At 42.9% G+C, this 27,601-nt stretch overlaps 2 protein-coding genes across 2 annotated transcripts in view; one reads left to right on the top strand and one right to left on the bottom strand.

The window, feature by feature from the left end:
- Positions 1 to 22,333, top strand: part of LOC145271057 (uncharacterized) — a 54,257-nt gene extending 31,924 nt beyond the window's left edge. Inside the window, exon 2 of the mRNA XM_080126604.1 lies at positions 20,956 to 22,333. Coding sequence (XP_079982730.1) covers positions 21,352 to 21,924 — 573 coding nt within the window. The 5' untranslated portion in view covers positions 20,956 to 21,351 and the 3' untranslated portion in view covers positions 21,925 to 22,333. The remainder of the gene's footprint in view (positions 1 to 20,955) is intronic.
- The window catches only part of LOC145271049 (uncharacterized), a 32,205-nt gene extending 5,604 nt beyond the window's left edge, over positions 1 to 26,601 (bottom strand). The window contains exon 1 of the mRNA XM_080126595.1: positions 26,533 to 26,601. The gene's annotated coding sequence lies outside the window, so the exon portion shown is untranslated. The remainder of the gene's footprint in view (positions 1 to 26,532) is intronic.
- Positions 26,602 to 27,601: the final 1,000 nt, after the last annotated feature.

A 27,601-nucleotide genomic window follows, 5' to 3' on the forward strand; every position in this document is an offset into this window, starting at 1 on the left:
GAGAGAAAATATTTTACCACTTCCATTGATCTTAACCGATTTTGGCCGTGACTTCTCAGCAGAAAAAGTATAGAAATCTAAGATTATCGAGGAATTTGAGAAATAATAAGCCTATAACACACCTCAGATATTGTTCTGCCGTTTGTGCATATTATATTTGCATGAAATATCTTGATTTTTAATCCTATTAAGGTCAAAATCCGACGGGAAAAAATGAGTTCATTTTATTTATATAGAGATAAGTTCCACTAAATTAAATGAAAAAATTGTTTTGTAATTCATTTTAAAGTAAAAAGTTTTTTTTTTTTTAATTTATTTCCTGTGTGTTCATCTTCAAAATAAGATTTACAAATTATGGATCGAGGTTTTATAACGTCATTTTCACAAAGATAAGGTTTCTACTCACTGTTGATCTGCAGGACTAGATTTTGAAAATATTTTTTTATATTACAAAAGATCTGCAACGCTGAAGAAGTGTCCGTTTAATCAAGAGGCTCACTAACACTTGTAATGAATTTTTACCCGACAGCTCTTCTAAGAATAAAATTTGTTTTTTTTTATTTTAAAAAATATTGTTGGCGTTTCTTTCAATTTATCTCCAAATTTCATAAAAAATAACACTTCAATATTTTCCCTGCTGTCACCTGTGAATAAGAAAAAATTTTATTTTTAAATTTCAAACATTTAATTAAAATAGAAAGCAAATATCAATTATAACCAAATGCTAATTACAAAATTAATTAAAAGCCAATAATAAGGTCTATCTGTGCAGGGTTTGTATGCATTTCTGGCCATAATCGCTTTGCAGTTAGTTTGTCGCTCTTTTAAGAATAAATTTTTTTTTGATTTAACCAAAAAAAATTTGTTGGCGTTTCAATTTATCTTAACATTTCAGGAAAATAACTTTTACTTCAATTAGTAGTATAGGCCTTCTCTTCAGGCAACACAAGACTGCTATATATATATATATATATATATATATATATAGTCCATTAGCCCGAAAATAATCTTTTCTTTTTTTTATTTTTGTCCTGCCAGTGAATTCACACGCTCAAGCAGACATGACATATGTATACATACATATATATACATGTACACACATCAATACCCATAAACATACACACATCCATACATACATACACAATACATATAACCTGGGGATGTTGGGAGAGTGTCCATTCCGAAAGCAGTTCTTAACATGAGGAGGTTGGGCGAGTGTCTATTCTGAAAGCCGTTCTTAACATGGAGAGGTTGGGCGAGTGTATTCCGAAAGCAGTTCTTAACATGGGGAGGTTGGGAGAGTGTCTATTCCGAAAGCCGTTCTTAACATGGGGAGCTTGGGAGAGTGTCCATTCCGAAAGCCGTTCTTTACATGGGGAGCTTGGGAGAGTGTCCATTCCGAAAGCCATTCTATACATGAGGAGGTTGGGCGAGTGTCCATTTCGAAAGCAGTTCTTAACATGGGGAGGTTGGGAGAGTGTCTATTCCGAAAGCCGTTCTTAAACAATGGGAGGTTGGGAGAGTGTCTATTCCGAAAGCCGTTCTTAACATGGGGAGGTTGGGAGAGTGTCTATTCCGAAAGCAGTTCTTAACATGAGAAGGTTGGGCGAGTGTCCATTTCGAAAGCAGTTCTTAACATGGGGAGGTTGGGAGAGTGTCTATTCCGAAAGCAGTTCTTAACATAGGGAGGTTGGGAGAGTGTCCATTTCGAAAGCAGTTCTTAACATGGGGAGGTTGGGAGAGTGTCTATTCCGAAAGCAGTTCTTAACATGGGGAGGTTGGGAGAGTGTCCATTTCGAAAGCCGTTCTTAACATGGGGAGGTTGGGAGAGTGTCTATTCCGAAAGCAGTTCTTAACATGGGGAGGTTGGGAGAGTGTCTATTCCGAAAGCAGTTCTTAACATGGGGAGGTTGGGAGAGTGTCTATTCCGTAAGCCGTTCTTAAACAATGGGAGGTTGGGAGAGTGTCTATTCCGAAAGCCGTTCTTAACATGGGGAGGTTGGGAGAGTGTCCATTCCGAAAGCAGTTCTTAACATGGGGAGGTTGGGAGAGTGTCTATTCCGAAAGCAGTTCTTAACATGGGGAGGTTGGGAGAGTGTCTATTCCGAAAGCAGTTCTTAACATGGGGAGTTTGGGAGAGTGTCCATTTCGAAAGCAGTTCTTAACATGGGGAGGTTGGGAGAGTGTCCATTCCGAAAGCAGTTCTTAACATGGGGAGGTTGGGAGAGTGTCCATTTCGAAAGCAGTTCTTAACATGGGGAGGTTGGGAGAGTGTCTATTCCGAAAGCAGTTCTTAACATGGGGAGGTTGGGAGAGTGTCCATTCCGAAAGCAGTTCTTAACATGGGGAGGTTGGGAGAGTGTCTATTCCGAAAGCAGTTCTTAACATGAGGAGGTTGGGAGAGTGTCTATTCCGAAAGCAGTTCTTAACATGGGGAGGTTGGGAGAGTGTCCATTCCGAAAGCAGTTCTTAACATGGGGAGGTTGGGAGAGTGTCTATTCCGAAAGCAGTTCTTAACATGGGGAGGTTGGGAGAGTGTCCATTCCGAAAGCAGTTCTTAACATGGGGAGGTTGGGAGATTGTCCATTCCGAAAGCAGTTCTTAACATGGGGAGGTTGGGAGAGTGTCTATTCCGAAAGCAGTTCTTAACATGGGGAGGTTGGGAGAGTGTCCATTCCGAAAGCAGTTCTTAACATGGGGAGGTTGGGAGAGTGTCCATTTCGAAAGCAGTTCTTAACATGGGGAGGTTGGGAGAGTGTCCATTTCGAAAGCAGTTCTTAACATGGGGAGGTTGGGAGAGTGTCTATTCCGAAAGCAGTTCTTAACATGGGGAGGTTGGGAGAGTGTCCATTTCGAAAGCAGTTCTTAACATGGGGAGGTTGGGAGAGTGTCTATTCCGAAAGCAGTTCTTAACATGGGGAAGTTGGGAGAGTGTCCATTTCGAAAGCAGTTCTTAACATGGGGAGGTTGGGAGAGTGTCCATTCCGAAAGCAGTTCTTAACATGGGGAGGTTGGGAGAGTGTCCATTTCGAAAGCAGTTCTTAACATGGGGAGGTTGGGAGAGTGTCTATTCTGAAAGCAGTTCTTAACATGGGGAGGTTGGGAGAGTGTCCATTCCGAAAGCAGTTCTTAACATGGGGAGGTTGGGAGAGTGTCTATTCCGAAAGCAGTTCTTAACATGAGGAGGTTGGGAGAGTGTCCATTCCGAAAGCAGTTCTTAACATGGGGAGGTTGGGAGAGTGTCCATTCCGAAAGCCGTTCTTAACATGGGGAGGTTGGGAGAGTGTCCATTTCGAAAGCCGTTCTTAACATGGGGAGGTTGGGAGAGTGTCCATTTCGAAAGCAGTTCTTAACATGGGGAGGTTGGGAGAGTGTCCATTCCGAAAGCCGTTCTTAACATGGGGAGGTTGGGAGAGTGTCCATTCCGAAAGCCGTTCTTAACATGGGGAGGTTGGGAGAGTGTCCATTTCGAAAGCAGTTCTTAACATGGGGAGGTTGGGAGAGTGTCTATTCCGAAAGCAGTTCTTAACATGGGGATGTTGGGAGAGTGTCTATTCCGAAAGCAGTTCTTAACATGGGGAGGTTGGGAGAGTGTCCATTCCGAAAGCAGTTCTTAACATGGGGAGGTTGGGAGAGTGTCCATTTCGAAAGCAGTTCTTAACATGGGGAGGTTGGGAGAGTGTCCATTCCGAAAGCCGTTCTTAACATGGGGAGGTTGGGAGAGTGTCCATTTCGAAAGCCGTTCTTAACATGGGGAGGTTGGGAGAGTGTCCATTCCGAAAGCAGTTCTTAACATGGGGAGGTTGGGAGAGTGTCCATTCCGAAAGCCGTTCTTAACATGGGGAGGTTGGGAGTGTGTCCATTTCGAAAGCCGTTCTTAACATGGGGAGGTTGGGAGAGTGTCCATTCCGAAAGCCGTTCTTAACATGGGGAGGTTGGGAGAGTGTCCATTTCGAAAGCCGTTCTTAACATGGGGAGGTTGGGAGAGTGTCCATTCCGAAAGCAGTTCTTAACATGGGGAGGTTGGGAGAGTGTCCATTCCGAAAGCAGTTCTTAACATGGGGAGGTTGGGAGAGTGTCCATTTCGAAAGCCGTTCTTAACATGGGGAGGTTGGGAGAGTGTCCATTCCGAAAGCAGTTCTTAACATGGGGAGGTTGGGAGAGTGTCCATTTCGAAAGCAGTTCTTAACATGGGGAGGTTGGGAGAGTGTCCATTCCGAAAGCAGTTCTTAACATGGGGAGGTTGGGAGAGTGTCCATTCCGAAAGCAGTTCTTAACATGGGGAGGTTGGGAGAGTGTCCATTTCGAAAGCAGTTCTTAACATGGGGAGGTTGGGAGAGTGTCCATTCCGAAAGCAGTTCTTAACATGGGGAGGTTGGGAGAGTGTCCATTCCGAAAGCCGTTCTTAACATGGGGAGGTTGGGAGAGTGTCCATTCCGAAAGCCGTTCTTAACATGGGGAGGTTGGGAGAGTGTCCATTTCGAAAGCAGTTCTTAACATGGGGAGGTTGGGAGAGTGTCCATTCCGAAAGCCGTTCTTAACATGGGGAGGTTGGGAGAGTGTCCATTCCGAAAGCCGTTCTTAACATGGGGAGGTTGGGAGAGTGTCCATTTCGAAAGCAGTTCTTAACATAGGGAGGTTGGGAGAGTGTCCATTCCGAAAGCCGTTCTTAACATGGGGAGGTTGGGTGAGTGTCTATTCCGAAAGCCGTTCTTAACATGGGGAGGTTGGGAGAGTGTCCATTCCGAAAGCCGTTCTTAACATGGGGAGGTTGGGAGAGTGTCCATTCCGAAAGCAGTTCTTAACATGGGGAGGTTGGGAGAGTGTCCATTTCGAAAGCAGTTCTTAACATGGGGAGGTTGGGAGAGTGTCCATTCCGAAAGCCGTTCTTAACATGGGGAGGTTGGGAGAGTGTCCATTCCGAAAGCAGTTCTTAACATGGGGAGGTTGGGAGAGTGTCCATTCCGAAAGCAGTTCTTAACATGGGGAGGTTGGGAGAGTGTCTATTCCGAAAGCCGTTCTTAACATGGGGAGGTTGGGAGAGTGTCTATTCCGAAAGCCGTTCTTAACATGAGGAGGTTGGGAGAGTGTCTATTCCGAAAGCCGTTCTTAACATGAGGAGGTTGGGAGAGTGTCCATTCCGAAAGCAGTTCTTAACATGGGGAGGTTGGGAGAGTGTCTATTCCGAAAGCCGTTCTTAACATGGGGAGTTTGGGAGAGTGTCTATTCCGAAAGCAGTTCTTAACATGAGGAGGTTGGGAGAGTGTCCATTCCGAAAGCAGTTCTTAACATGGGGAGGTTGGGAGAGTGTCTATTCCGAAAGCCGTTCTTAACATGAGGAGATTGGGCGAGTGTCTATTCCGAAAGCAGTTCTTTACATGAGGAGATTGGGCGAGTGTCTATTCCGAAAGCCGTTCTTAACATGGGGAGGTTGGGAGAGTGTCTATTCCGAAAGCCGTTCTTTACATGAGGAGATTGGGCGAGTGTCTATTCCGAAAGCCGTTCTTAACATGGGGAGGTTGGGAGAGTGTCTATTCCGAAAGCCGTTCTTAACATGGGGAGGTTGGGAGAGTGTCTATTCCGAAAGCCGTTCTTAACATGAGGAGATTGGGCGAGTGTCTATTCCGAAAGCAGTTCTTTACATGAGGAGATTGGGCGAGTGTCTATTCCGAAAGCCGTTCTTAACATGGGGAGGTTGGGAGAGTGTCTATTCCGAAAGCCGTTCTTTACATGAGGAGATTGGGCGAGTGTCTATTCCGAAAGCCGTTCTTAACATGGGGAGGTTGGGAGAGTGTCTATTCCGAAAGCCGTTCTTAACATGGGGAGGTTGGGAGAGTGTCTATTCCGAAAGCCGTTCTTAACATGGGGAGGTTGGGAGAGTGTCTATTCCGAAAGCCGTTCTTAACATGGGGAGGTTGGGAGAGTGTCTATTCCGAAAGCCGTTCTTAACATGAGGAGATTGGGCGAGTGTCTATTCCGAAAGCAGTTCTTTACATGAGGAGATTGGGCGAGTGTCTATTCCGAAAGCCGTTCTTAACATGGGGAGGTTGGGAGAGTGTCTATTCCGAAAGCAGTTCTTTACATGAGGAGATTGGGCGAGTGTCTATTCCGAAAGCCGTTCTTAACATGGGGAGGTTGGGAGAGTGTCTATTCCGAAAGCAGTTCTTAACATGAGGAGGTTGGGCGAGTGTCTATTCCGAAAGCCGTTCTTAACATGGGGAGGTTGGGAGAGTGTCTATTCCGAAAGCCGTTCTTAACATGGGGAGGTTGGGAGAGTGTCTATTCCGAAAGCCGTTCTTAACATGGGGAGGTTGGGAGAGTGTCTATTCCGAAAGCCGTTCTTAAACAATGGGAGGTTGGGAGAGTGTCTATTCCGAAAGCCGTTCTTAACATGGGGAGGTTGGGAGAGTGTCTATTCCGAAAGCCGTTCTTAACATGAGGAGGTTGGGAGAGTGTCTATTCCGAAAGCCGTTCTTAACATGGGGAGGTTGGGAGAGTGTCTATTCCGAAAGCCGTTCTTAACATGGGGAGGTTGGGCGAGTGTCTATTCCGAAAGCAGTTCTTAACATGGGGAGGTTGGGAGAGTGTCCATTCCGAAAGCAGTTCTTAACATGGGGAGGTTGGGAGAGTGTCTATTCCGAAAGCCGTTCTTAACATGGGGAGGTTGGGAGAGTGTCCATTCCGAAAGCAGTTCTTAACATGGGGAGGTTGGGAGAGTGTCCATTCCGAAAGCAGTTCTTAACATGGGGAGGTTGGGAGAGTGTCCATTCCGAAAGCAGTTCTTAACATGGGGAGGTTGGGAGAGTGTCCATTTCGAAAGCTGTTCTTAACATGGGGAGGTTGGGAGAGTGTCTATTCCGAAAGCCGTTCTTAACATGGGGAGGTTGGGAGAGTGTCCATTCCGAAAGCTGTTCTTAACATGGGGAGGTTGGGAGAGTGTCCATTCCGAAAGCAGTTCTTAACATGGGGAGGTTGGGAGAGTGTCTATTCCGAAAGCCGTTCTTAACATGGGGAGGTTGGGAGAGTGTCTATTCCGAAAGCCGTTCTTAACATGGGGAGGTTGGGAGAGTGTCCATTCCGAAAGCTGTTCTTAACATGGGGAGGTTGGGAGAGTGTCCATTCCGAAAGCAGTTCTTAACATGGGGAGGTTGGGAGAGTGTCTATTCCGAAAGCCGTTCTTAACATGGGGAGGTTGGGAGAGTGTCTATTCCGAAAGCCGTTCTTAACATGAGGAGATTGGGCGAGTGTCTATTCCAAAAGCCGTTCTTAACATGGGGAGGTTGGGAGAGTGTCCATTCCGAAAGCAGTTCTTAACATGGGGAGGTTGGGAGAGTGTCTATTCCGAAAGCCGTTCTTAACATGAGGAGGTTGGGCGATTGTCCATTTCGAAAGCAGTTCTTAACATGGGGAGGTTGGGAGAGTGTCTATTCCGAAAGCCGTTCTTAACATGGGGAGGTTGGGAGAGTGTCTATTCCGAAAGCCGTTCTTAAACAATGGGAGGTTGGGAGAGTGTCCATTCCGAAAGCAGTTCTTAACATGGGGAGTTTGGGAGAGTGTCTATTCCGAAAGCCGTTCTTAACATGGGGGGGTTGGGAGAGTGTCTATTCCGAAAGCCGTTCTTAACATGGGGGGGTTGGGAGAGTGTCTATTCCGAAAGCCGTTCTTAAACAATGGGAGGTTGGGAGAGTGTCTATTCCGAAAGCAGTTCTTAACATGGGGAGTTTGGGAGAGTGTCTATTCCGAAAGCCGTTCTTAACATGGGGGGGTTGGGAGAGTGTCTATTCCGAAAGCCGTTCTTAAACAATGGGAGTTTGGGAGAGTGTCTATTCCGAAAGCCGTTCTTAACATGGGGGGGTTGGGAGAGTGTCTATTCCGAAAGCCGTTCTTAAACAATGGGAGGTTGGGAGAGTGTCTATTCCGAAAGCCGTTCTTAACATGGGGAGTTTGGGAGAGTGTCTATTCCGAAAGCCGTTCTTAACATGGGGGGGTTGGGAGAGTGTCTATTCCGAAAGCCGTTCTTAAACAATGGGAGGTTGGGAGAGTGTCTATTCCGAAAGCCGTTCTTAACATGGGGAGGTTGGGAGAGTGTCCATTCCGAAAGCAGTTCTTAACATGAGGAGATTGGGAGAGTGTCCATTCCGAAAGCAGTTCTTAACATGGGGAGGTTGGGAGAGTGTCTATTCCGAAAGCCGTTCTTAACATGGGGAGGTTGGGAGAGTGTCTATTCCGAAAGCCGTTCTTAACATGAGGAGATTGGGCGAGTGTCTATTCCGAAAGCCGTTCTTAAACAATGGGAGGTTGGGAGAGTGTCCATTCCGAAAGCTGTTCTTAACATGGGGAGGTTGGGAGAGTGTCCATTTCGAAAGCAGTTCTTAACATTGGGGGTTGGGAGAGTGTCTATTCCGAAAGCCGTTCTTAACATGGGGAGGTTGGGAGAGTGTCCATTCCGAAAGCAGTTCTTAACATGGAGATGTTGGGAGAGTGTCTATTCCGAAAGCAGTTCTTAACATGGGGAGGTTGGGAGAGTGTCCATTCCGAAAGCAGTTCTTAACATGGGGAGGTTGGGAGAGTGTCCATTCCGAAAGCAGTTCTTAACATGGAGATGTTGGGAGAGTGTCTATTCCGAAAGCAGTTCTTAACATGGGGAGGTTGGGAGAGTGTCCATTCCGAAAGCAGTTCTTAACATGGGGAGGTTGGGAGAGTGTCTATTCCGAAAGCAGTTCTTAACATGGAGATGTTGGGAGAGTGTCTATTCCGAAAGCAGTTCTTAACATGGGGAGGTTGGGAGAGTGTCCATTCCGAAAGCAGTTCTTAACATGGGGAGGTTGGGAGAGTGTCCATTCCGAAAGCAGTTCTTAACATGGAGATGTTGGGAGAGTGTCTATTCCGAAAGCAGTTCTTAACATGAGGAGGTTGGGAGAGTGTCCATTCCGAAAGCAGTTCTTAACATGGAGATGTTGGGAGAGTGTCTATTCCGAAAGCAGTTCTTAACATGGAGATGTTGGGAGAGTGTCTATTCCGAAAGCAGTTCTTAACATGAGGAGGTTGGGAGAGTGTCCATTCCGAAAGCAGTTCTTAACATGGAGATGTTGGGAGAGTGTCTATTCCGAAAGCAGTTCTTAACATGGAGATGTTGGGAGAGTGTCTATTCCGAAAGCAGTTCTTAACATGAGGAGGTTGGGAGAGTGTCCATTCCGAAAGCAGTTCTTAACATGGAGATGTTGGGAGAGTGTCTATTCCGAAAGCAGTTCTTAACATGAGGAGGTTGGGAGAGTGTCCATTCCGAAAGCAGTTCTTAACATGGGGAGGTTGGGCGAGTGTCTATTCCGAAAGCAGTTCTTAACATGGAGATGTTGGGAGAGTGTCTATTCCGAAAGCAGTTCTTAACATGAGGAGGTTGGGAGAGTGTCCATTCCGAAAGCAGTTCTTAACATGGAGATGTTGGGAGAGTGTCTATTCCGAAAGCAGTTCTTAACATGAGGAGGTTGGGAGAGTGTCTATTCCGAAAGCAGTTCTTAACATGGAGATGTTGGGAGAGTGTCTATTCCGAAAGCAGTTCTTAACATGGGGAGGTTGGGAGAGTGTCCATTCCGAAAGCAGTTCTTAACATGGAGATGTTGGGAGAGTGTCTATTCCGAAAGCAGTTCTTAACATGGGGAGGTTGGGAGAGTGTCCATTCCGAAAGCAGTTCTTAACATGGAGATGTTGGGAGAGTGTCTATTCCGAAAGCAGTTCTTAACATGGGGAGGTTGGGAGAGTGTCTATTCCGAAAGCAGTTCTTAACATGGAGATGTTGGGAGAGTGTCTATTCCGAAAGCAGTTCTTAACATGGGGAGGTTGGGAGAGTGTCCATTCCGAAAGCAGTTCTTAACATGGGGAGGTTGGGAGAGTGTCCATTCCGAAAGCAGTTCTTAACATGGAGATGTTGGGAGAGTGTCTATTCCGAAAGCAGTTCTTAACATGAGGAGGTTGGGAGAGTGTCCATTCCGAAAGCAGTTCTTAACATGGAGATGTTGGGAGAGTGTCTATTCCGAAAGCAGTTCTTAACATGGAGATGTTGGGAGAGTGTCTATTCCGAAAGCAGTTCTTAACATGAGGAGGTTGGGAGAGTGTCCATTCCGAAAGCAGTTCTTAACATGGAGATGTTGGGAGAGTGTCTATTCCGAAAGCAGTTCTTAACATGGAGATGTTGGGAGAGTGTCTATTCCGAAAGCAGTTCTTAACATGAGGAGGTTGGGAGAGTGTCCATTCCGAAAGCAGTTCTTAACATGGAGATGTTGGGAGAGTGTCTATTCCGAAAGCAGTTCTTAACATGAGGAGGTTGGGAGAGTGTCCATTCCGAAAGCAGTTCTTAACATGGAGATGTTGGGAGAGTGTCTATTCCGAAAGCAGTTCTTAACATGAGGAGGTTGGGAGAGTGTCTATTCCGAAAGCAGTTCTTAACATGGAGATGTTGGGAGAGTGTCTATTCCGAAAGCAGTTCTTAACATGGGGAGGTTGGGAGAGTGTCCATTCCGAAAGCAGTTCTCAACATGGAGATGTTGGGAGAGTGTCTATTCCGAAAGCAGTTCTTAACATGGGGAGGTTGGGAGAGTGTCTATTCCGAAAGCAGTTCTTAACATGGAGATGTTGGGAGAGTGTCTATTCCGAAAGCAGTTCTTAACATGGGGAGGTTGGGAGAGTGTCCATTCCGAAAGCAGTTCTTAACATGAGGAGGTTGGGAGAGTGTCTATTCCGAAAGCAGTTCTTAACATGGAGATGTTGGGAGAGTGTCTATTCCGAAAGCAGTTCTTAACATGGGGAGGTTGGGAGAGTGTCCATTCCGAAAGCAGTTCTTAACATGAGGAGGTTGGGAGAGTGTCTATTCCGAAAGCAGTTCTTAACATGGAGATGTTGGGAGAGTGTCTATTCCGAAAGCAGTTCTTAACATGGGGAGGTTGGGAGAGTGTCCATTCCGAAAGCAGTTCTTAACATGGGGAGGTTGGGAGAGTGTCCATTCCGAAAGCAGTTCTTAACATGGGGAGGTTGGGAGAGTGTCTATTCCGAAAGCAGTTCTTAACATGGGGAGGTTGGGAGAGTGTCCATTTCGAAAGCTGTTCTTAACATGGGGAGGTTGGGAGAGTGTCTATTCCGAAAGCAGTTCTTAACATGGGGAGGTTGGGAGAGTGTCTATTCCGAAAGCCGTTCTTAACATGGGGAGGTTGGGAGAGTGTCTATTCCGAAAGCCGTTCTTAACATGAGGAGATTGGGCGAGTGTCTATTCCGAAAGCCGTTCTTAACATGGGGAGGTTGGGAGAGTGTCCATTCCGAAAGCAGTTCTTAACATGGGGAGGTTGGGAGAGTGTCTATTCCGAAAGCCGTTCTTAACATGGGGAGGTTGGGAGAGTGTCTATTCCGAAAGCAGTTCTTAACATGGGGAGGTTGGGAGAGTGTCTATTCCGAAAGCCGTTCTTAACATGGGGAGGTTGGGAGAGTGTCTATTCCGAAAGCAGTTCTTAACATGGGGAGGTTGGGAGAGTGTCTATTCCGAAAGCCGTTCTTAAACAATGGGAGGTTGGGAGAGTGTCTATTCCGAAAGCCGTTCTTAAACAATGGGAGGTTGGGAGAGTGTCTATTCCTAAAGCCGTTCTTAACATGGGGAGGTTGGGAGAGTGTCTATTCCGAAAGCCGTTCTTAACATGAGGAGGTTGGGAGAGTGTCTATTCCGAAAGCCGTTCTTAACATGGGGAGGTTGGGAGAGTGTCTATTCCGAAAGCCGTTCTTAACATGGGGAGGTTGGGAGAGTGTCTATTCCGAAAGCCGTTCTTAACATGAGGAGGTTGGGAGAGTGTCTATTCCGAAAGCCGTTCTTAACATGGGGAGGTTGGGAGAGTGTCTATTCCGAAAGCCGTTCTTAACATGGGGAGGTTGGGAGAGTGTCTATTCCGAAAGCCGTTCTTAACATGAGGAGATTGGGCGAGTGTCTATTCCGAAAGCTGTTCTTAACATGGGGAGGTTGGGAGAGTGTCTATTCCGAAAGCAGTTCTTAACATGGGGAGGTTGGGAGAGTGTCCATTCCGAAAGCTGTTCTTAACATGGGGAGGTTGGGAGAGTGTCTATTCCGAAAGCAGTTCTTAACATGGGGAGGTTGGGAGAGTGTCTATTCCGAAAGCCGTTCTTAACATGGGGAGGTTGGGAGAGTGTCTATTCCGAAAGCCGTTCTTAAACAATGGGAGTTTGGGAGAGTGTCTATTCCGAAAGCCGTTCTTAAACAATGGGAGATTGGGCGAGTGTCTATTCCGAAAGCCGTTCTTAACATGGGGAGGTTGGGAGAGTGTCTATTCCGAAAGCCGTTCTTTACATGAGGAGATTGGGCGAGTGTCTATTCCGAAAGCCGTTCTTAACATGGGGAGGTTGGGAGAGTGTCTATTCCGAAAGCCGTTCTTAACATGGGGAGGTTGGGAGAGTGTCTATTCCGAAAGCCGTTCTTAACATGGGGAGGTTGGGAGAGTGTCTATTCCGAAAGCAGTTCTTTACATGAGGAGATTGGGCGAGTGTCTATTCCGAAAGCCGTTCTTAACATGGGGAGGTTGGGAGAGTGTCTATTCCGAAAGCCGTTCTTTACATGAGGAGATTGGGCGAGTGTCTATTCCGAAAGCCGTTCTTAACATGGGGAGGTTGGGAGAGTGTCTATTCCGAAAGCCGTTCTTAACATGGGGAGGTTGGGAGAGTGTCTATTCCGAAAGCCGTTCTTAACATGAGGAGATTGGGCGAGTGTCTATTCCGAAAGCAGTTCTTTACATGAGGAGATTGGGCGAGTGTCTATTCCGAAAGCCGTTCTTAACATGGGGAGGTTGGGAGAGTGTCTATTCCGAAAGCCGTTCTTTACATGAGGAGATTGGGCGACTGTCTATTCCGAAAGCCGTTCTTAACATGGGGAGGTTGGGAGAGTGTCTATTCCGAAAGCCGTTCTTAACATGGGGAGGTTGGGAGAGTGTCTATTCCGAAAGCCGTTCTTAACATGGGGAGGTTGGGAGAGTGTCTATTCCGAAAGCAGTTCTTTACATGAGGAGATTGGGCGAGTGTCTATTCCGAAAGCCGTTCTTAACATGGGGAGGTTGGGAGAGTGTCTATTCCGAAAGCCGTTCTTTACATGGGGAGGTTGGGAGAGTGTCCATTCCGAAAGCAGTTCTTAACATGGGGAGGTTGGGAGAGTGTCCATTCCGAAAGCCGTTCTTAACATGAGGAGGTTGGGCGATTGTCCATTTCGAAAGCAGTTCTTAACATGGGGAGGTTGGGAGAGTGTCTATTCCGAAAGCCGTTCTTAACATGAGGAGGTTGGGCGATTGTCCATTTCGAAAGCAGTTCTTAACATGGGGAGGTTGGGAGAGTGTCCATTCCGAAAGCCGTTCTTAACATGAGGAGGTTGGGCGATTGTCTATTCCGAAGGCCGTTCGTAACATGGGGAGGTTGGGAGAGTGTCTATTCCCAAAGCTGTTCTTAACATTGGGGGGTTGGGAGAGTGTCTATTCCGAAAGCCGTTCTTAACATGGGGAGGTTGGGAGAGTGTCTATTCCGAAAGCCGTTCTTTACATGGGGAGGTTGGGCGAGTGTCTATTCCGAAAGCCGTTCTAAACATGGAGAGTTTGGGAGAGTGTCTATTCCGAAAGCCGTTCTTTACATGTGGAGGTTGGGAGTGTCTATTCCGAAAGCCATTCGTAACATGGGGAGGTTGAGAGAGTGTCTATTCCGAAAGCCGTTCTTAACATGAGGAGGTTGGGAGAGTGTCTATTCCGAAAGCCGTTCTTAACATGGGGAGGTTGGGAGAGTGTCTATTCCGAAAGCCGTTCTTAACATGGGGAGGTTGGGAGAGTGTCTATTTTTTTTTTTTTTTTTTTTTTTTTTATTACATTTTCACCCCAAACAAGGCAAATTGCCACTTTGGTGTAGGGGGCTACTATCAGGGGCAACAACTACTGGGGTACTATGTAGGGATTTGGGCAGCAAGGTATCGGTTCACGTTACACTTGAACTTCTGCACGTCAGTACTGTTGGGGAAGCAGGGACCTGGAATGGAATTCCAGAGTCTTGCGGTTCTGGGGAAGAAACTATTGGAGTAAAAAGATCTTTTACATCTAGGGACCTCTACAGTGTGGGGGTGGGATCTAGTAGCCTGTCGGGTTTGTCGAGGGTGCTCGCGTCGTGGGGGCACAAGTGATTGCAGTTCGTCAGAGCATTCACCACTAAAATACTTGTAGAAAAGGCAGAGGGATGCAACATTTCGTCGATGGGACAGAGGCTGAAGCTTAGATGCCAGTTCAGGGCCTATCAGGTTTGCGACTCTCTTTTGAACCTTGTCAAGGAGCGAGAGACTAGTAGCAGATGCACCAGCCCAGATGTGGCAGCAATACTCCATACATGGGCAAATGGTGGCCTTATAGAGGTACAGGATACTTTCGGGTGTTAGTAGTTTTCTAGCACGGTAGAGAGAGCCTACCTTTCTTGCAGCGGCCCTGGCAATGCCTTCAATGTAATTGTTCCAACTCATGTTTCCTGTGAACGTTAGGCCAAGGAGTTTGAAAGATGGACTCTCAGATAAAGAGTCGTTGGCCATTGCTATGGGTGGTAGAGAGGGTTTCTTGTAATTATTGAATGAAACTAGTTTAGTCTTGGCAGCATTGAATGCGACCAACCACTTTTGTCCCCATTCCACTACAGATTGGAGGTCTTCCTCTAGTGTTTCTGCTATTTCTTTAGAAATATGTTCATTCGTCTTCCTGTCGTGTCTGCCATAGAGTGTAGTGTCATCAGCATATATACCCATCTCAGAGGCAATGTTGTCGGGGAGGTCATTTATGAATATCAGGAACAATAGAGGTTCAAGGATAGAACCCTGGGGCACTCCCACATTTATATCATATTGTTTAGATGTGCGACCGTCGAGGACTACCTGGATTTTTCTCTTATCTAAGAAGGATTTAATTATGTTAAGTATTCTACCAGTGATACCGTATGATCTGATTTTACTGAGGAGACCCTCATGCCATACCCTGTCAAAAGCCTTAGATATATCTAGAGCTACCGCTCTGCCTTCCCCCGCTTTGTCCAGTGAATGGTATATACGTTCAGAGATCACAGTGAGGATGTCTGCTGTGGAACGGGCTCGTCTAAATCCATATTGTTTGTCAGTCAGTAGTTTAGCATCTGTAAGATGATGGACTAGAGCATGGTTAATTATGGTCTCAAATATTTTGGCAAAAAGTGGGAGGAGGCTAATGGGGCGATAATTTGATGGGTCTGTCCTTTCGCCAGTACAACAGAAGCAGTTTTCCAACAGCCCGGAAAGCAAGCTTCATTAAGACATTTGTTGTAGAGTTTGGAGAGAACTGGAGCTACTTCGGCTGAGCACTTTTTTAATAGCACAGCTGGGATAAGATCGGGTCCACATGCTTTTGAGGTGTCAAGGTTTTTTATGATAGCATGCACCTGAGCAGGGGTGGTTTTCAGATCGTCTACTGTGGCGTCTGTCCGCATAGGAAAGTCAGGTAGGGGGTGGTTGGAAGGGTTCAGTGTGGAGTTTGAGGCAAACCGACTGGCAAGCATGTTAGCCTTGTCGGTTGCTGAGGAGACAACCTCGTGATTGTTGGTTAGTGGGGGAATTGTTGATTGCCCATTATTTACTACACTGTTGTAGATTTTCCAGAAGTCTCGAGTTCCTAGTTTTTGTGCTTCGATGCGCTTTTTAGTGGTTTCCGTAAATTCTCTCTTAGCTGTCGCTATTTCTTTCTTAACGTTATTTCTAGCTTCTATATACTTCAGTCTGTTTGAACTGGACTTATGTCGGTTAAACCTACGGTATGCATGCTGCTTTTGAGTAATGGCAGTTGCACAAGTCGACGTAAACCATTGGGGAGAGTGGGGCTTACTATAAAATTTCCGCATGGGAACATGCGCTTCGATTGCAGTTTTGAACCAGTCAGTGGTCTCGTTTGCACATTGTTCAGCAGGGAGAGAGAAAATATTTTTCCATGGAGCATCTCTAATTAGTTCCCTGATGGCTTCCCAGTCAGCCTTATTATAATATCTCATTGTTTTGAGCACTGGCTCTTCAGTTTTGGGTGTAGAGTTTAGGGCGATTTCAACCATTATCACTGCATGGTCAGCGTTCCCGAGTGGGCTGTGGGCCTTCGTTATGCAGTCATCGGGAACTGTGGTCAAAAACAGATCTAGAAGTGATGCGTGTTGTTCTTCCTGGTCAGGGAAACGGGTTGGAAACGTAACAATTTGTGATAGGGAGTGAGATATAGCGAAGCTATGGGTTGTGCTGCCCGCTGCATCTGTGTGAGTAGAGAATCCAAGCCAGTTTTTGTGGTGGACATTAAAGTCACCAAACACATGTATTTGTGCGCTAGTGTCGAGGGACAGTGCCGTGTCTATGCTGTCAGATACTTTGTTTATTATGGAGCAGTCCTGAGTCGAGGGAGAGCGGTAGAGAAAATAATAGTAGCTAATACTGTGTTGCACGTTTAGTCTAAAGCACATAAAGGCTTGATCATCTGTTTCTAGGTTTGTTTCTCTAGTCAAGGGAAGGGTATTACGAATGTAAACTCCAAGTCCGTGCATATGTCTGTCAGAGTCCTTACGGCAGAGTGGGAGATATCCAGGCATGTTAAAGTGGTTAGAGGGAATGGAGGAGTGTAGGTTAGTCTCACTTAGTGCTAAGATATCCGGGGTATTTGTTAAGAGAAATGCTTCAACATCAGCTAAGTTAGTTCTAAGCCCACGGATATTTGTGAATGAGAGCCTCAAGGGAGGAGGCAAGTTGAATTTGTTTGTCCCTAATCCTGGTTTAAGCTTATTTTTAGATTGTACTGTCGTCATATTTTTTTTTTAAGAGTTTCGGTAAGGGGGAGCTAAACAAGAGGTTATGCGGAGCTTCAGACATGCATCACAAGTAGACCATCAGCTGACCTTTCTCCAATTAGGATTGTGGCCTCAGGAAAGCCCACCGAGGATGAGTGCAGGGTCCCTTTCCATGCGCGTCATGGCACTGCAAACAACCCGATATTATTCAACTGTTGATGGAGCAGCCGCTCTAAGCGCTACCAAAGGATTAGGGCTCCTGTACTACCAGTCGGGAACAGCAGCCAGGAACTGTCAATCCGGTACCCTCAACCCTTTAGAAGAAGGTCAACCCAATCTAATCGCTCAGGCATATCTTATACTCAAGCACTCCCAAATGTTTAGTTTTAGGGGTGGGGCATGCTGGGAATGGGGAAGAACGGCGTTCATTGCCCTAGCCAGGAAACAAGATCTACCGCTGGGTGTTTCTGTCGAATCACTGAGATAGTGTCTCTGCGCTTGACTAATAGGCAAAGAAGGAGTATGGAAGCCGGGCGATAGACAGAGCCTATCTACTCGTTAAGCAATTTAGGTTTGCAAACCGGTGAATTTGTTTGAGTCACCAGCTCTAGGAAGGTTGTCATCCAAGACTGAAGAGGCCTCCGTTCTTAAACAATGGGTGGTTGGGAGAGTTTCCATTTCGAAAGCAGCTCTTAACATGAGGAGGTTGGGAGAGTGTCCATTTCGAAAGCAGTTCTTAACATGGGGAGGTTGGGAGAGTGTCTATTCCGAAAGCCGTTCGTAACATTGGGAGGTTGGGAGAGTGTCTATTCCGAAAGCTGTTCTTAACATGAGGAGGTTGGGCGAGTGTCCATTCCAAAAGCCGTTCTTAACATCGGGAGGATGGGAGAGTGTCTATTCCGAAAGCCGTTCTTAACATGGGGAGTTTGGGAGAGTGCCTATTCCGAAAGCCGTTCTAAACATGGGGAGTTTGGGAGAGTGTCTATTCCGAAAGCCGTTCTTTACATGGGGAGGTTGGGAGTGTCTATTCCGAAAGCCGTTCGTAACATGAGGAGGTTGGGCGAGTGTCTGTTCCGAAAGCCGTTCTTTACATGGGGAGGTTGGGAGAGTATCTATTCTGAAAGCCGTTCTTAACATGAGGAGGTTTGGCGAGTGTCTATTCCGAAAGCCGTTCTCAACATGGAGAGGTTGGGCGAGTGAATTCCGAAAGCTGTTCTTAACATGGGGAGGTTGGGAGAGTGTCCATTCCGAAAGCCGTTCTTAACATGAGGAGGTTGGGCGAGTGTCCATTTCGAAAGCCGTTCTAAACATGGGGAGTTTGGGCGAGTGTCTATTCCGAAAGCCGTTCTCAACATGGAGAGGTTGGGCGAGCGTATTCCGAAAGCTGTTCTTAACATGGGGAGGTTGGGAGAGTGTCCATTCCGAAAGCCGTTCTTAACATGAGGAGGTTGGGCGAGTGTCCATTTCGAAAGCCGTTCTAAACATGGGGAGTTTGGGAGAGTGTCTATTCCGAAAGCCGTTCTTTACATGGGGAGGTTGGGAGTGTCTATTCCGAAAGCCGTTCTTAACATGGGGAGGTTGGGAGAGTATCTATTCTGAAAGCCGTTCTTAACATGAGGAGGTTGGGCGAGTGTCCATATCGAAAGCCGTTCTTAACATGAGGAGGTTGGGTGAGCGTATTCCGAAAGCTGTTCTTAACATGGGGAGGTTGGGAGAGTGTCCATTCCATTCTGTCATTAGCTGTTACACACAAGTCCTGGGAGGTGACTTGTTTGTAGTAGACAGTTCCACAGAACAAAATATTCTTACCGTGTCGAAACCCGGGAAAAGAACATGTGAAATTGCTCCAGAAAGGGTTTAATATTTATGAAGCAATTCTGGTTTCTGATTGGTTTGTAGCAGAACGTGAATTAATTTGATTCGTCAGTTCTTAGCAGCATCGTTTATAAATAGAATCGTCCGACTGTGTGGGATCATACCCCATTATAGGATCAAAATATTGCAAATCAAGTGTATTCGCTCTGACAATGGTACGGAATTCCCCAATAAAGACTTTGAACTTTTACTAATTAACCATCATATCAGGCATGAAACATCAGCTCCTAGATCGCCACACCAAAACGGGACTGCTGAACATGCGTGGCGGACACTTTTTGAAATGGCAAGATGCCTACTCATTGAATCAAAACTCCCTAAAAACCTCTGGACGTATGCACTTATGGCGGCAGCCTATATACGTAACAGGTGCTTTAACAAAACACTATCTAAAACTCTATATGAATCTTTCTGTGGTAAAAAAACAAATTTAAGCAGAATGCATATATTTGGTTCAACTTGCTTCGCATATATAGATAAAAAGAGTAAATTGAATATTAAAGCCGACAGAGGTATATTTCTTGGATACGATAAAAACAGTCCAGCCAATTTAATATTTTTTCCCGAAAAAAATAAAATAAAAAGAATCCGGTGTGTAAAATTCACGGATACGTTTAATTTTACAGACGAAAACCCGTCATATGAAGAGGATGAAATTATATTACCTCAAATAATTAGAACAAATGAAAACAATAAAAATGACGGAGACGAGTGTCCATGATGATGATGATAAAGTCGAAAGATATCCCAAAAGAAATAGAAGACGATCCGATTTTGTTGTGGTCGACACTATAAAAGATTATCAAATCGACTATTACTATCCAATGGAAAATGCACCAAAAAGCTTCAATGAAGCAATTCTGGTTTCTGATTGGTTGATAGCAGAATGTAGTTAATTTGATTCGTCAGTTCTTAGCAGCATCTTTTATATATAGAATCGTCCGACTGTGTGTGATCATACTCCATTATAGCTTCAAAATATTGCAACACCGTTCTTAACATGAGGGGGTTGGGCGAGTGTCGATTCCGAAAGCCGTTCTTAACATAGGGAGGTTGGGAGAGTGTCTATTCCGAAAGCCGTTCGTAACATGGGGAGGTTTGGAGAGTGTCTATTCCGAAAGTCGTTCTTAACATGGGAGATTGGGTGCATCTCTTCTGAAAGTTGTTCTTAACATGGGAAGCTGGGGGGTGTCTATTCTGAAAGCCGTTCTTAACATGCGGAGGTTGGAGATGTCTATTCTGAAAGATATTCTTAAAGCCAGTTTAAAAAAAGATTAAAATGGAACGAAATTTAGATTTCCGTTCCATTTTTAAAACGACCGTAAAACAGAGCATTCTCCACAAGTTTTACATTAATTGATCATTATTTTTAGTTTCTTTTAACTTCTTTTAAACGCCTCTGCCTAGCGTTCACAGGGACACGAGTTTGCACAGACATATTGAGAGCATTGCCAGGGCTGCTGCGAAGAAGGTGGGCTCTCTCTACCATGCTAGAAAGCTACTAACACCCGAAAGGCCGCGATTCGCCCATGTATGGAATATTGTTATCACATTTTGGCTGGTCAATCTGCTACTTGTCTCTCGCTCCTGGACAGGGTTCAAAAGAGAGTCGCCAACCTGATAAGTCCTGAACCGTCATCTAGGCTCCAGCCTCTGTCCCATCGACGAAATGTTGCATCCCTCTGCCTGTTCTACAAGTATTTTAGTGGTGAATGCTCTGATGAACTACAAGCACTTGTACCTCCTCGACGTAAATACCTCCGACAGACCCGAGAAGCACCTAAATCCCACCCCTTCACAGTGGAGATCCCTTGGTGTAAGAAAGCTTTCTACTCCAATAGTTTCTTTATTTGAACTGCTAGACTTTGGAATTCCCTTCCGGGATTCTGCTTTCCCAACTTTACTGACATGCAGAAGTTCAAGTGTAATGTGAACAAACATCTCGCTACTCATCTCCCTTAATACTGCCCTTGCAACTCATGTCCCCCGATAGTAGCCCCCAACTTCAAAGTGGCACTGTGCCTTGTCTGGGGTGAAAATTGAAAAAAAAAAAAAAATTTGTTAACGCAAATAGGTCACAAACCCCGCTTAATACAGGGTGTTTCAAAAGTCTTGGGAACATTACAAATGCGTATATCTCATGAACTATTCCAGGTAGAAAAATGAAACTGGTGCCATTTTAAAGCTTGCTTAATCAAGTTTTTGGTCATACTAATGATGTTCGTCTTATCTTTCCAGGTGCAGTAATGGCGTTCTCTAAACAAGACAAGGCATTTTGCGTCCTCAGATTTGCACAGACGGAATCGTGGACATGTGTTCAGCGTGCATTTCGCAGGAAATTTAAAAAAGAAGCCCCCGAAAGGAAATCCATTGTCAGATGGCATGCTAAATTTGTGAAAGATGGGTGTTTGTGCCCAAGTAAGCGAACAGGTCGCCCTTCAACTTCAGAAGATGCAGATGAGCAAGTTCGGACAGCCTTTCAGCGGAGCCCCCGTAAATCAGTGAGAAGAGCCAGCAGGGAACTTCAGCTTGCTCCAGCAACTGTCTGGCGTGTCTTAAGGAAACGACTGCAAATGGTACCTTACAAGCTCAAGTTGGTCCAAAAGTTGAAGGACACTGATAAGCCACTTCGCCATGACTTTTGCATTGCAATGCAAGCAAGAGAAGTTGGAAGATAACGGCTTTGATGACCGGCTTGTTTTTACCGATGAGGCGACCTTCCATCTGAATGGCAAAGTTAACAAGCATAACACTCGCATATGGGGTACTGAGAATCCTCATGAACTTCTTGAGCACGAGCGAGATTCGCCAAAAGTGAACGTGTTTTGTGCAATTTCCAAGAAAGGTGTCTATGGACCGTTCTTCTTTGAAGAGGCAACTATCACTGGTGAATCCTATCTCAACATGCTGGAAGACTGGTTAATGGCTCAGTTGGAAGAAGCAGAATCTGATGACTTCATTTTTCAACAAGATGGTGCACCACCACACTGGAGTCTTAGAGTAAGGCAGTTTCTTAACACAAGGCTGCCTGGTAGATGGATTGGGAGATCTGGGCGAGGTGATGACGTTCTCATTTTTCAACTCCTAATAGTTTTTGAGTCATTAAAAATCGTTATGTTCCCAAGACTTTTAAAACACCATGTATATGTTACCGTTAAATTTAAAATGGCAGTTGATTCTCTCAGTAAGTTTGGGAAAATGAGTTAAAACTAAAAAACTATACAAAATACTGTTAGAAACTCGCTCAATATATGTTACTGTGACATAGGCTGACATATATGCGGTAGGTTTTTAACAGTATTTTGTATAGTCTTTTAAATTTAACTAATTATTTAGAATTGCCTCACTCTAGAAGGATTTCCTGGTACTTGTTCCTTAAAAAAAAAAAAAAAGCCTCCCCACCGGACAGAGTTAGACACCAGGGTCGGTTTTTAAAGTGGAGAAAAGGAACAAAAATTTTAAATTGTCTCAGTCGTGAAGGATTTCTCCTCCACTAACAGAGAACAAGAAATTGAAGTGTAACAATGAAGAACAGATACTACACTTTGATCTGGGCCCGGTGTTTGTTAATCAACATATTGGGTTTAAACAAATAAGGTAATTAGGTGCTTAGATTGATTTTGTGAAAATGAGTTAAAACTAAAAAACTATACAAAATACTGTTAGAAACTCGCTCCATATATGTTACTGTGACATAGGCTGACATATATTCGGAAGGTTTTTAACAGTATTTTGTATAGTTTTTTAAATTTAACTAATTTTCTGAGACTTACTGTGTTCAACAGAGTCCGGCAGTCCGGCAGCACCATTTTAAATTTTCCAATACATCGGCAAACACCATATATATATATGTAAATATACATTTGTTTTTTTGACAACTTTTTCGAATCTATGTGTACAGTAATACATCCCCCACAAAAAAAAAAAATGCAAAATTTCCTTGTTTACGAAATGAGGGATCGATTTACTATAACGTTATAACTAAAAATTGAGCACCGTTTTCAAATGTCGAAATATTTACTTTTTTTTATGAGCTTATTTGGTATTTTAGTGTCCAATCAATATTAAACTAAAAAAATAAACAGGGTTTGTATTACTGTACACATAGATTCGAAAAAGTTGTCAAAAAACAAATATATAACAAATAAATGTTATCAAAGGCAAGATAAGTTATTTTTCTGCCAAACTGGATATATTTTTTGTGTTTTTATTCAATGTAACATATTTATTCAGCTCGAAAAACATACAGTGTTTACCGATGTATTGGAAAATTCAAGATGGCGTCTCACACCCTCTTTAACACCGTAAGTATGGAAAAAGGTGTTATAAATAGAAAACTATACAAAATACTATTAAAAACCCGCCGAGTATATGCCAACCTATGTCACGGTAACATATATTGAGCGAGTTCTTACAGTATTTTATCTGGGTTTTTATTTATAACATCTTTTCCCACACTTACCGTGTTAAAGAGAGAATAAGACGCCATCTTGAGTTTTCGAATACATCGGTAAACATTGTATGGTTTTCGAGCTGAATAAACATGTTACATTGAATAAAAACACGTAAAATATATCCAGTTCGGTAGAAAAGTAACTTATCTTGCCTTTGATAACATTTATTTGTTATATATTTGTTTTTTGACAACTTTTTCGAATCTATGTGTACAGTAATACAAACCCAATAAAAAATTTTTAAAAAATTAAAAAAAAAGAACAGGAAAAAAATCATAATCTTGCGGTCCGAGTCGAGATTGAACTCATTACAGTGTACACCCTTTCAGTATTCGGCGCTTATGTCAACGGATCCTTAAATCTAAGGGAGATAACCAGCATGGACAACTGGAAGAATCAAGAATGCTCTTACCCTCCCTCTCCACCATTATGGACCATTTAACTAATTTCAACACATTTATTCAATAGCAATTAGTGGTATGCTAATTGACATTGGACCAGCCTACAATTAGTCAGGGATGGTGGATTGTTCTATTTTGAGGCGCCTGATTGGCTAAACATGCCAGGAGGGGCAGGTGCCACTCTATAAATGCCAGCTACTCTGGCATTCAGGGGTTTTTACTGTTCTAGACTTCTGCCAGTCAATTATCGCATCCATTCAGCACAACATCTTCATTGGACAAGCAATATTCTACAGCAATAATAACCATAATAAGGAAAAAATCATAATCTTGCGGTCTCAGCCGAGATTGAACTCACTACACCCTTCCAGTATTCGGCGCTTATGTCAACGGATCCTTAAATCTAAGGGAGATAAATCACCATGGACATAACAAAAATAAGCATATTTTGCAAGATATAATTTGGGACGCTGGAATAATCAGTACAAACTATTTTTAACTCCTTTTCCCAAACTTACCGTGTCAAAGAGAGAGTCGGGCGCCATTTTTAATTTTCCAATACATCGGTAAACACTATGTTTTTCGAGCTGAATAAACATGTTACATTAAATAATTTTTTATTCATAATACCTTTTCCCAAACTTACCGTGTTAAAGAGAGAATCAGACGCCATCTGGAATTTTCGAATACATCGGTAAACACTGTATGTTTTTTGAGCTGAATAAACATGTTACATTGACTAAAAACACAAAAAACATATCCAGTTTGATAGAAAAGTAACTTATCTTGCCTTTAATAACATTTATTTGTTGTATATTTGTTTTTTGACAACTTTTTCGAATCTATGTGTACAGTAATACAAACCCGATTTTTTTTGTTATATATTTGTTTTGCTTCTAACACCCAACTTTTTTTTTTTAAATAAAATAAAAATATTTTTGTAGATTCGAAAAAGTTGTCAAAAAAAAAAAAAAAAAAAGATCCGCGCTATTTTTTAAATCGTATACAAAACCTCCCTATGTTAAGAACGGCTTTTTAAATAATAACGTTATTATTTCAGCACGGATCAATAAGTGCACTAGTACCAAAAAAACAACAAAAAAAAAAACAAATATATAACAAATAAATGTTATCAGGTAATCTCCAAAAATACCGTTAGGGCTTACAACATGGCCGCCAGAAGAGTCACGTGATCCGGTTGATCCAAAACATGAATCGTGCAAATGGAAAACGCAGCCTTGAAGGCAAACTTTGACAAACAATCACAATTTGTTTGTATTTAATTTTTTGTTGATATAATTTTGTTATAAAAATAGGCAAACTTTGAGAAACAATCTTAGATTGTTTTTAGTTAAAACAGTGTTTATAAAAAGTATTTTATTCAGAACAAACAAGTGGTCGACTAGGTGTATCAGAATTTTAGGCGCAATTTTTGACACCCCCAACAAAAAACTGCGAATAAAATATAAAAAAAACTCGTAATTTCTGTTTTTAAAGTGGGTTGTCAATTTTCTTTATGAAATATACTTCCAAAATAAACTATTACAGTCGTTTAAAACATAATAGAAGTATTATTTTTTATTTTTTAAAAACAATGTTTACAAAATGTCTACGCACGTTCGTTTAAATATAAACTGTTTTTTTTTACATCATATTTTTATAACATTACATCTTAAAATACTGTTAGAAATTCGCTCAATCGTGACATAAGTTGATATATTCGGTGTTTTTTTTAAAATAATATTTTGTCTAGTTTATTATTTATAATACCTTTTCCCAAACTTACCATGTTAAAGAGAGAGTCGGGCGCCATTTTTTATTTTCCAATCCATCGGTAAACACTGTATGTTTTTCGAGCTGAATAAACATGTTACATTAAATATAAACACTAAAAACATATCCAGTTTGGTAGAAAGATAAGTTACTTTTCTACCAAACTGGATATAATTTTTGTGTTTTTATTTAATGTAACATGTTTATTCAGCTCGAAAAACATACAGTGTTATCGGTTTATTTGAAAATTAAAAATATTTTTCACGTAGTTTCTGACATATATTCGGTGAGTTTTTAACAGTATTTTGTCTAATTTTTTATTTTGAACTCATTTTCCCAAACTTACCGTGTTCAACAGAGAGTCGGGGGCCATTTTAAATTTTCCAATACATCAGTAAACACCGATCATTTATTTATTTTTTTATTTTTACTTTTGTGAATTTGATTCATACTTTTATTTCTTTGCTTTTTTTTAAATTTTATTTTTAATTTTTTTTATTTTCTCCACTAAATATAATTGGGTTTGTATTACTGTACACATAGATTCGAAAAAGTTGTCAAAAAACAAATATATAACAAATAAATGTTATCAAAGGCAAGATAAGTTACTTTTCTACCAAACTGGATATGTTTTTAGTGTTTTTATTTAATGTAACATGTTTATTCAGCTCGAAAAACATACAGTGTTTACCGATGGATTGGAAAATTCAAAATGGCGCCCGACTCTCTCTTTAACACGGTAAGTTTGGGAAAAGGTGTTATAAATAATAAACTTGACAAAATACTATTAAAAAACACCGAATATATGTCAACCTATGTCACGGTAACATATATTGAGCAAATTTCTAACAGTATTTTGTCTAGTTTTATATTTATAACACCTTTTCCCAAACTTACCGTGTTAAAGAAACAGTCGGGCGCCATTTTGAATGTTCCAATACATCGATAAACACTGCATGTTTTTCGATCTGAATAAACATGTTACATTGAATAAAAACACGTAAAATATATCCAGTTTGGCAAAAAAGTAACTTATCTTGCCTTTGATAACATTTATTTGTTATATATTTGGTTTTTTGACAACTTTTTCGAATCTATGTGTACAGTAATACAAACCCCTTTTTTTTTTTTTTTTTTACCACTTTTTCGAATCTATGTGTATAGCAAAATATTTTCAGTCGACTTACCTGGTTTGTGTAATCCGCGAAAACATGAAATTAATAAAAATAACCACGTGTTGTTGGGTTGTTTAAAAAAAAAAAAAACAACAACAATAAAACAGAAGAGTTTTAAAGGGAGATAATTCGGTATGAAGTTTCCAAGGGAGATAATTCGGTATAGAGATTACAAGGGAGATAATTCGGTACTTTTTTTTTTTTTTTTCAATTTAAAATCGGGGTTGGTGCAATATTTTGGACTATTCATGGGGATAAATATTTATTTTCATTTTTGAAATACATTTAATTTGACAAAGGCCGAACAACTGCTCATACGGGTGGATCTTTGATTGCTTCCCACCAGAGCAATGTGTGACTCAAGGTCAAGAAAGTGGTGGATAGATTAGCTCCCCTAAAGGAGGGACACTCTTGCTTCAACAAGTATTGCCTGGGCATCCCCGTCGGCATTCCCCGGTCGGGGCACCTTAGGCAACAAGCAATAAATTTGCCCCACCCGAAAGCCGGGTGGCAAGGCCTGGGAGGGTGGACCTCCTGGATGATTTTTTTTTTTTTTTTTTTTTTTACACAGTGATCACCACTTATCAAGGCCCGGAAGCCACTCAGGGATAAGGGTTATTGCAAGTACATTACGTTAGTGTGGAGATTTGATGAAGTGTTTACTTAAGGGGGCGGTTCATTAGGAATTTGTTAACATTGGACTTGAACACATCCAAGTTGTTGTCCAGTGGGAAGCAGGCAGACGGAACAGAGTTCCACAGGCGTGCAGTTCTAAGAAAGAAGCTTTGTTCATGGAATCCGCGTTTTGATTTAGGCACAGATATAGAGTGGGGGAAATTTTTCACAGTGGATTCAGCTAGACGGGTGTTTTTCGTGAAAGATTGGCGAGGGGGGACCAGAGATTGGAGTTCAGACGAGCACCTGCCATGGAAATAACGATAAAACAAGGATAGGCTCGCAACGTCTCTTATGTGGGAGAGAGGTTGCAGGGTAGAGAAAAGGGCATCCCCCACTAAGCCACGAAGTCTACTTTGTACTCTGTCAAGTATGATACCCAAGCGGTGTACCTCAGTTTGATAGG

Source organism: Euprymna scolopes, chromosome 46 (assembly GCF_053919585.1).
Source record: "Euprymna scolopes isolate OS-2025 chromosome 46, ASM5391958v1, whole genome shotgun sequence".
NCBI classification, from domain to species: domain Eukaryota; kingdom Metazoa; phylum Mollusca; class Cephalopoda; order Sepiida; family Sepiolidae; genus Euprymna; species Euprymna scolopes.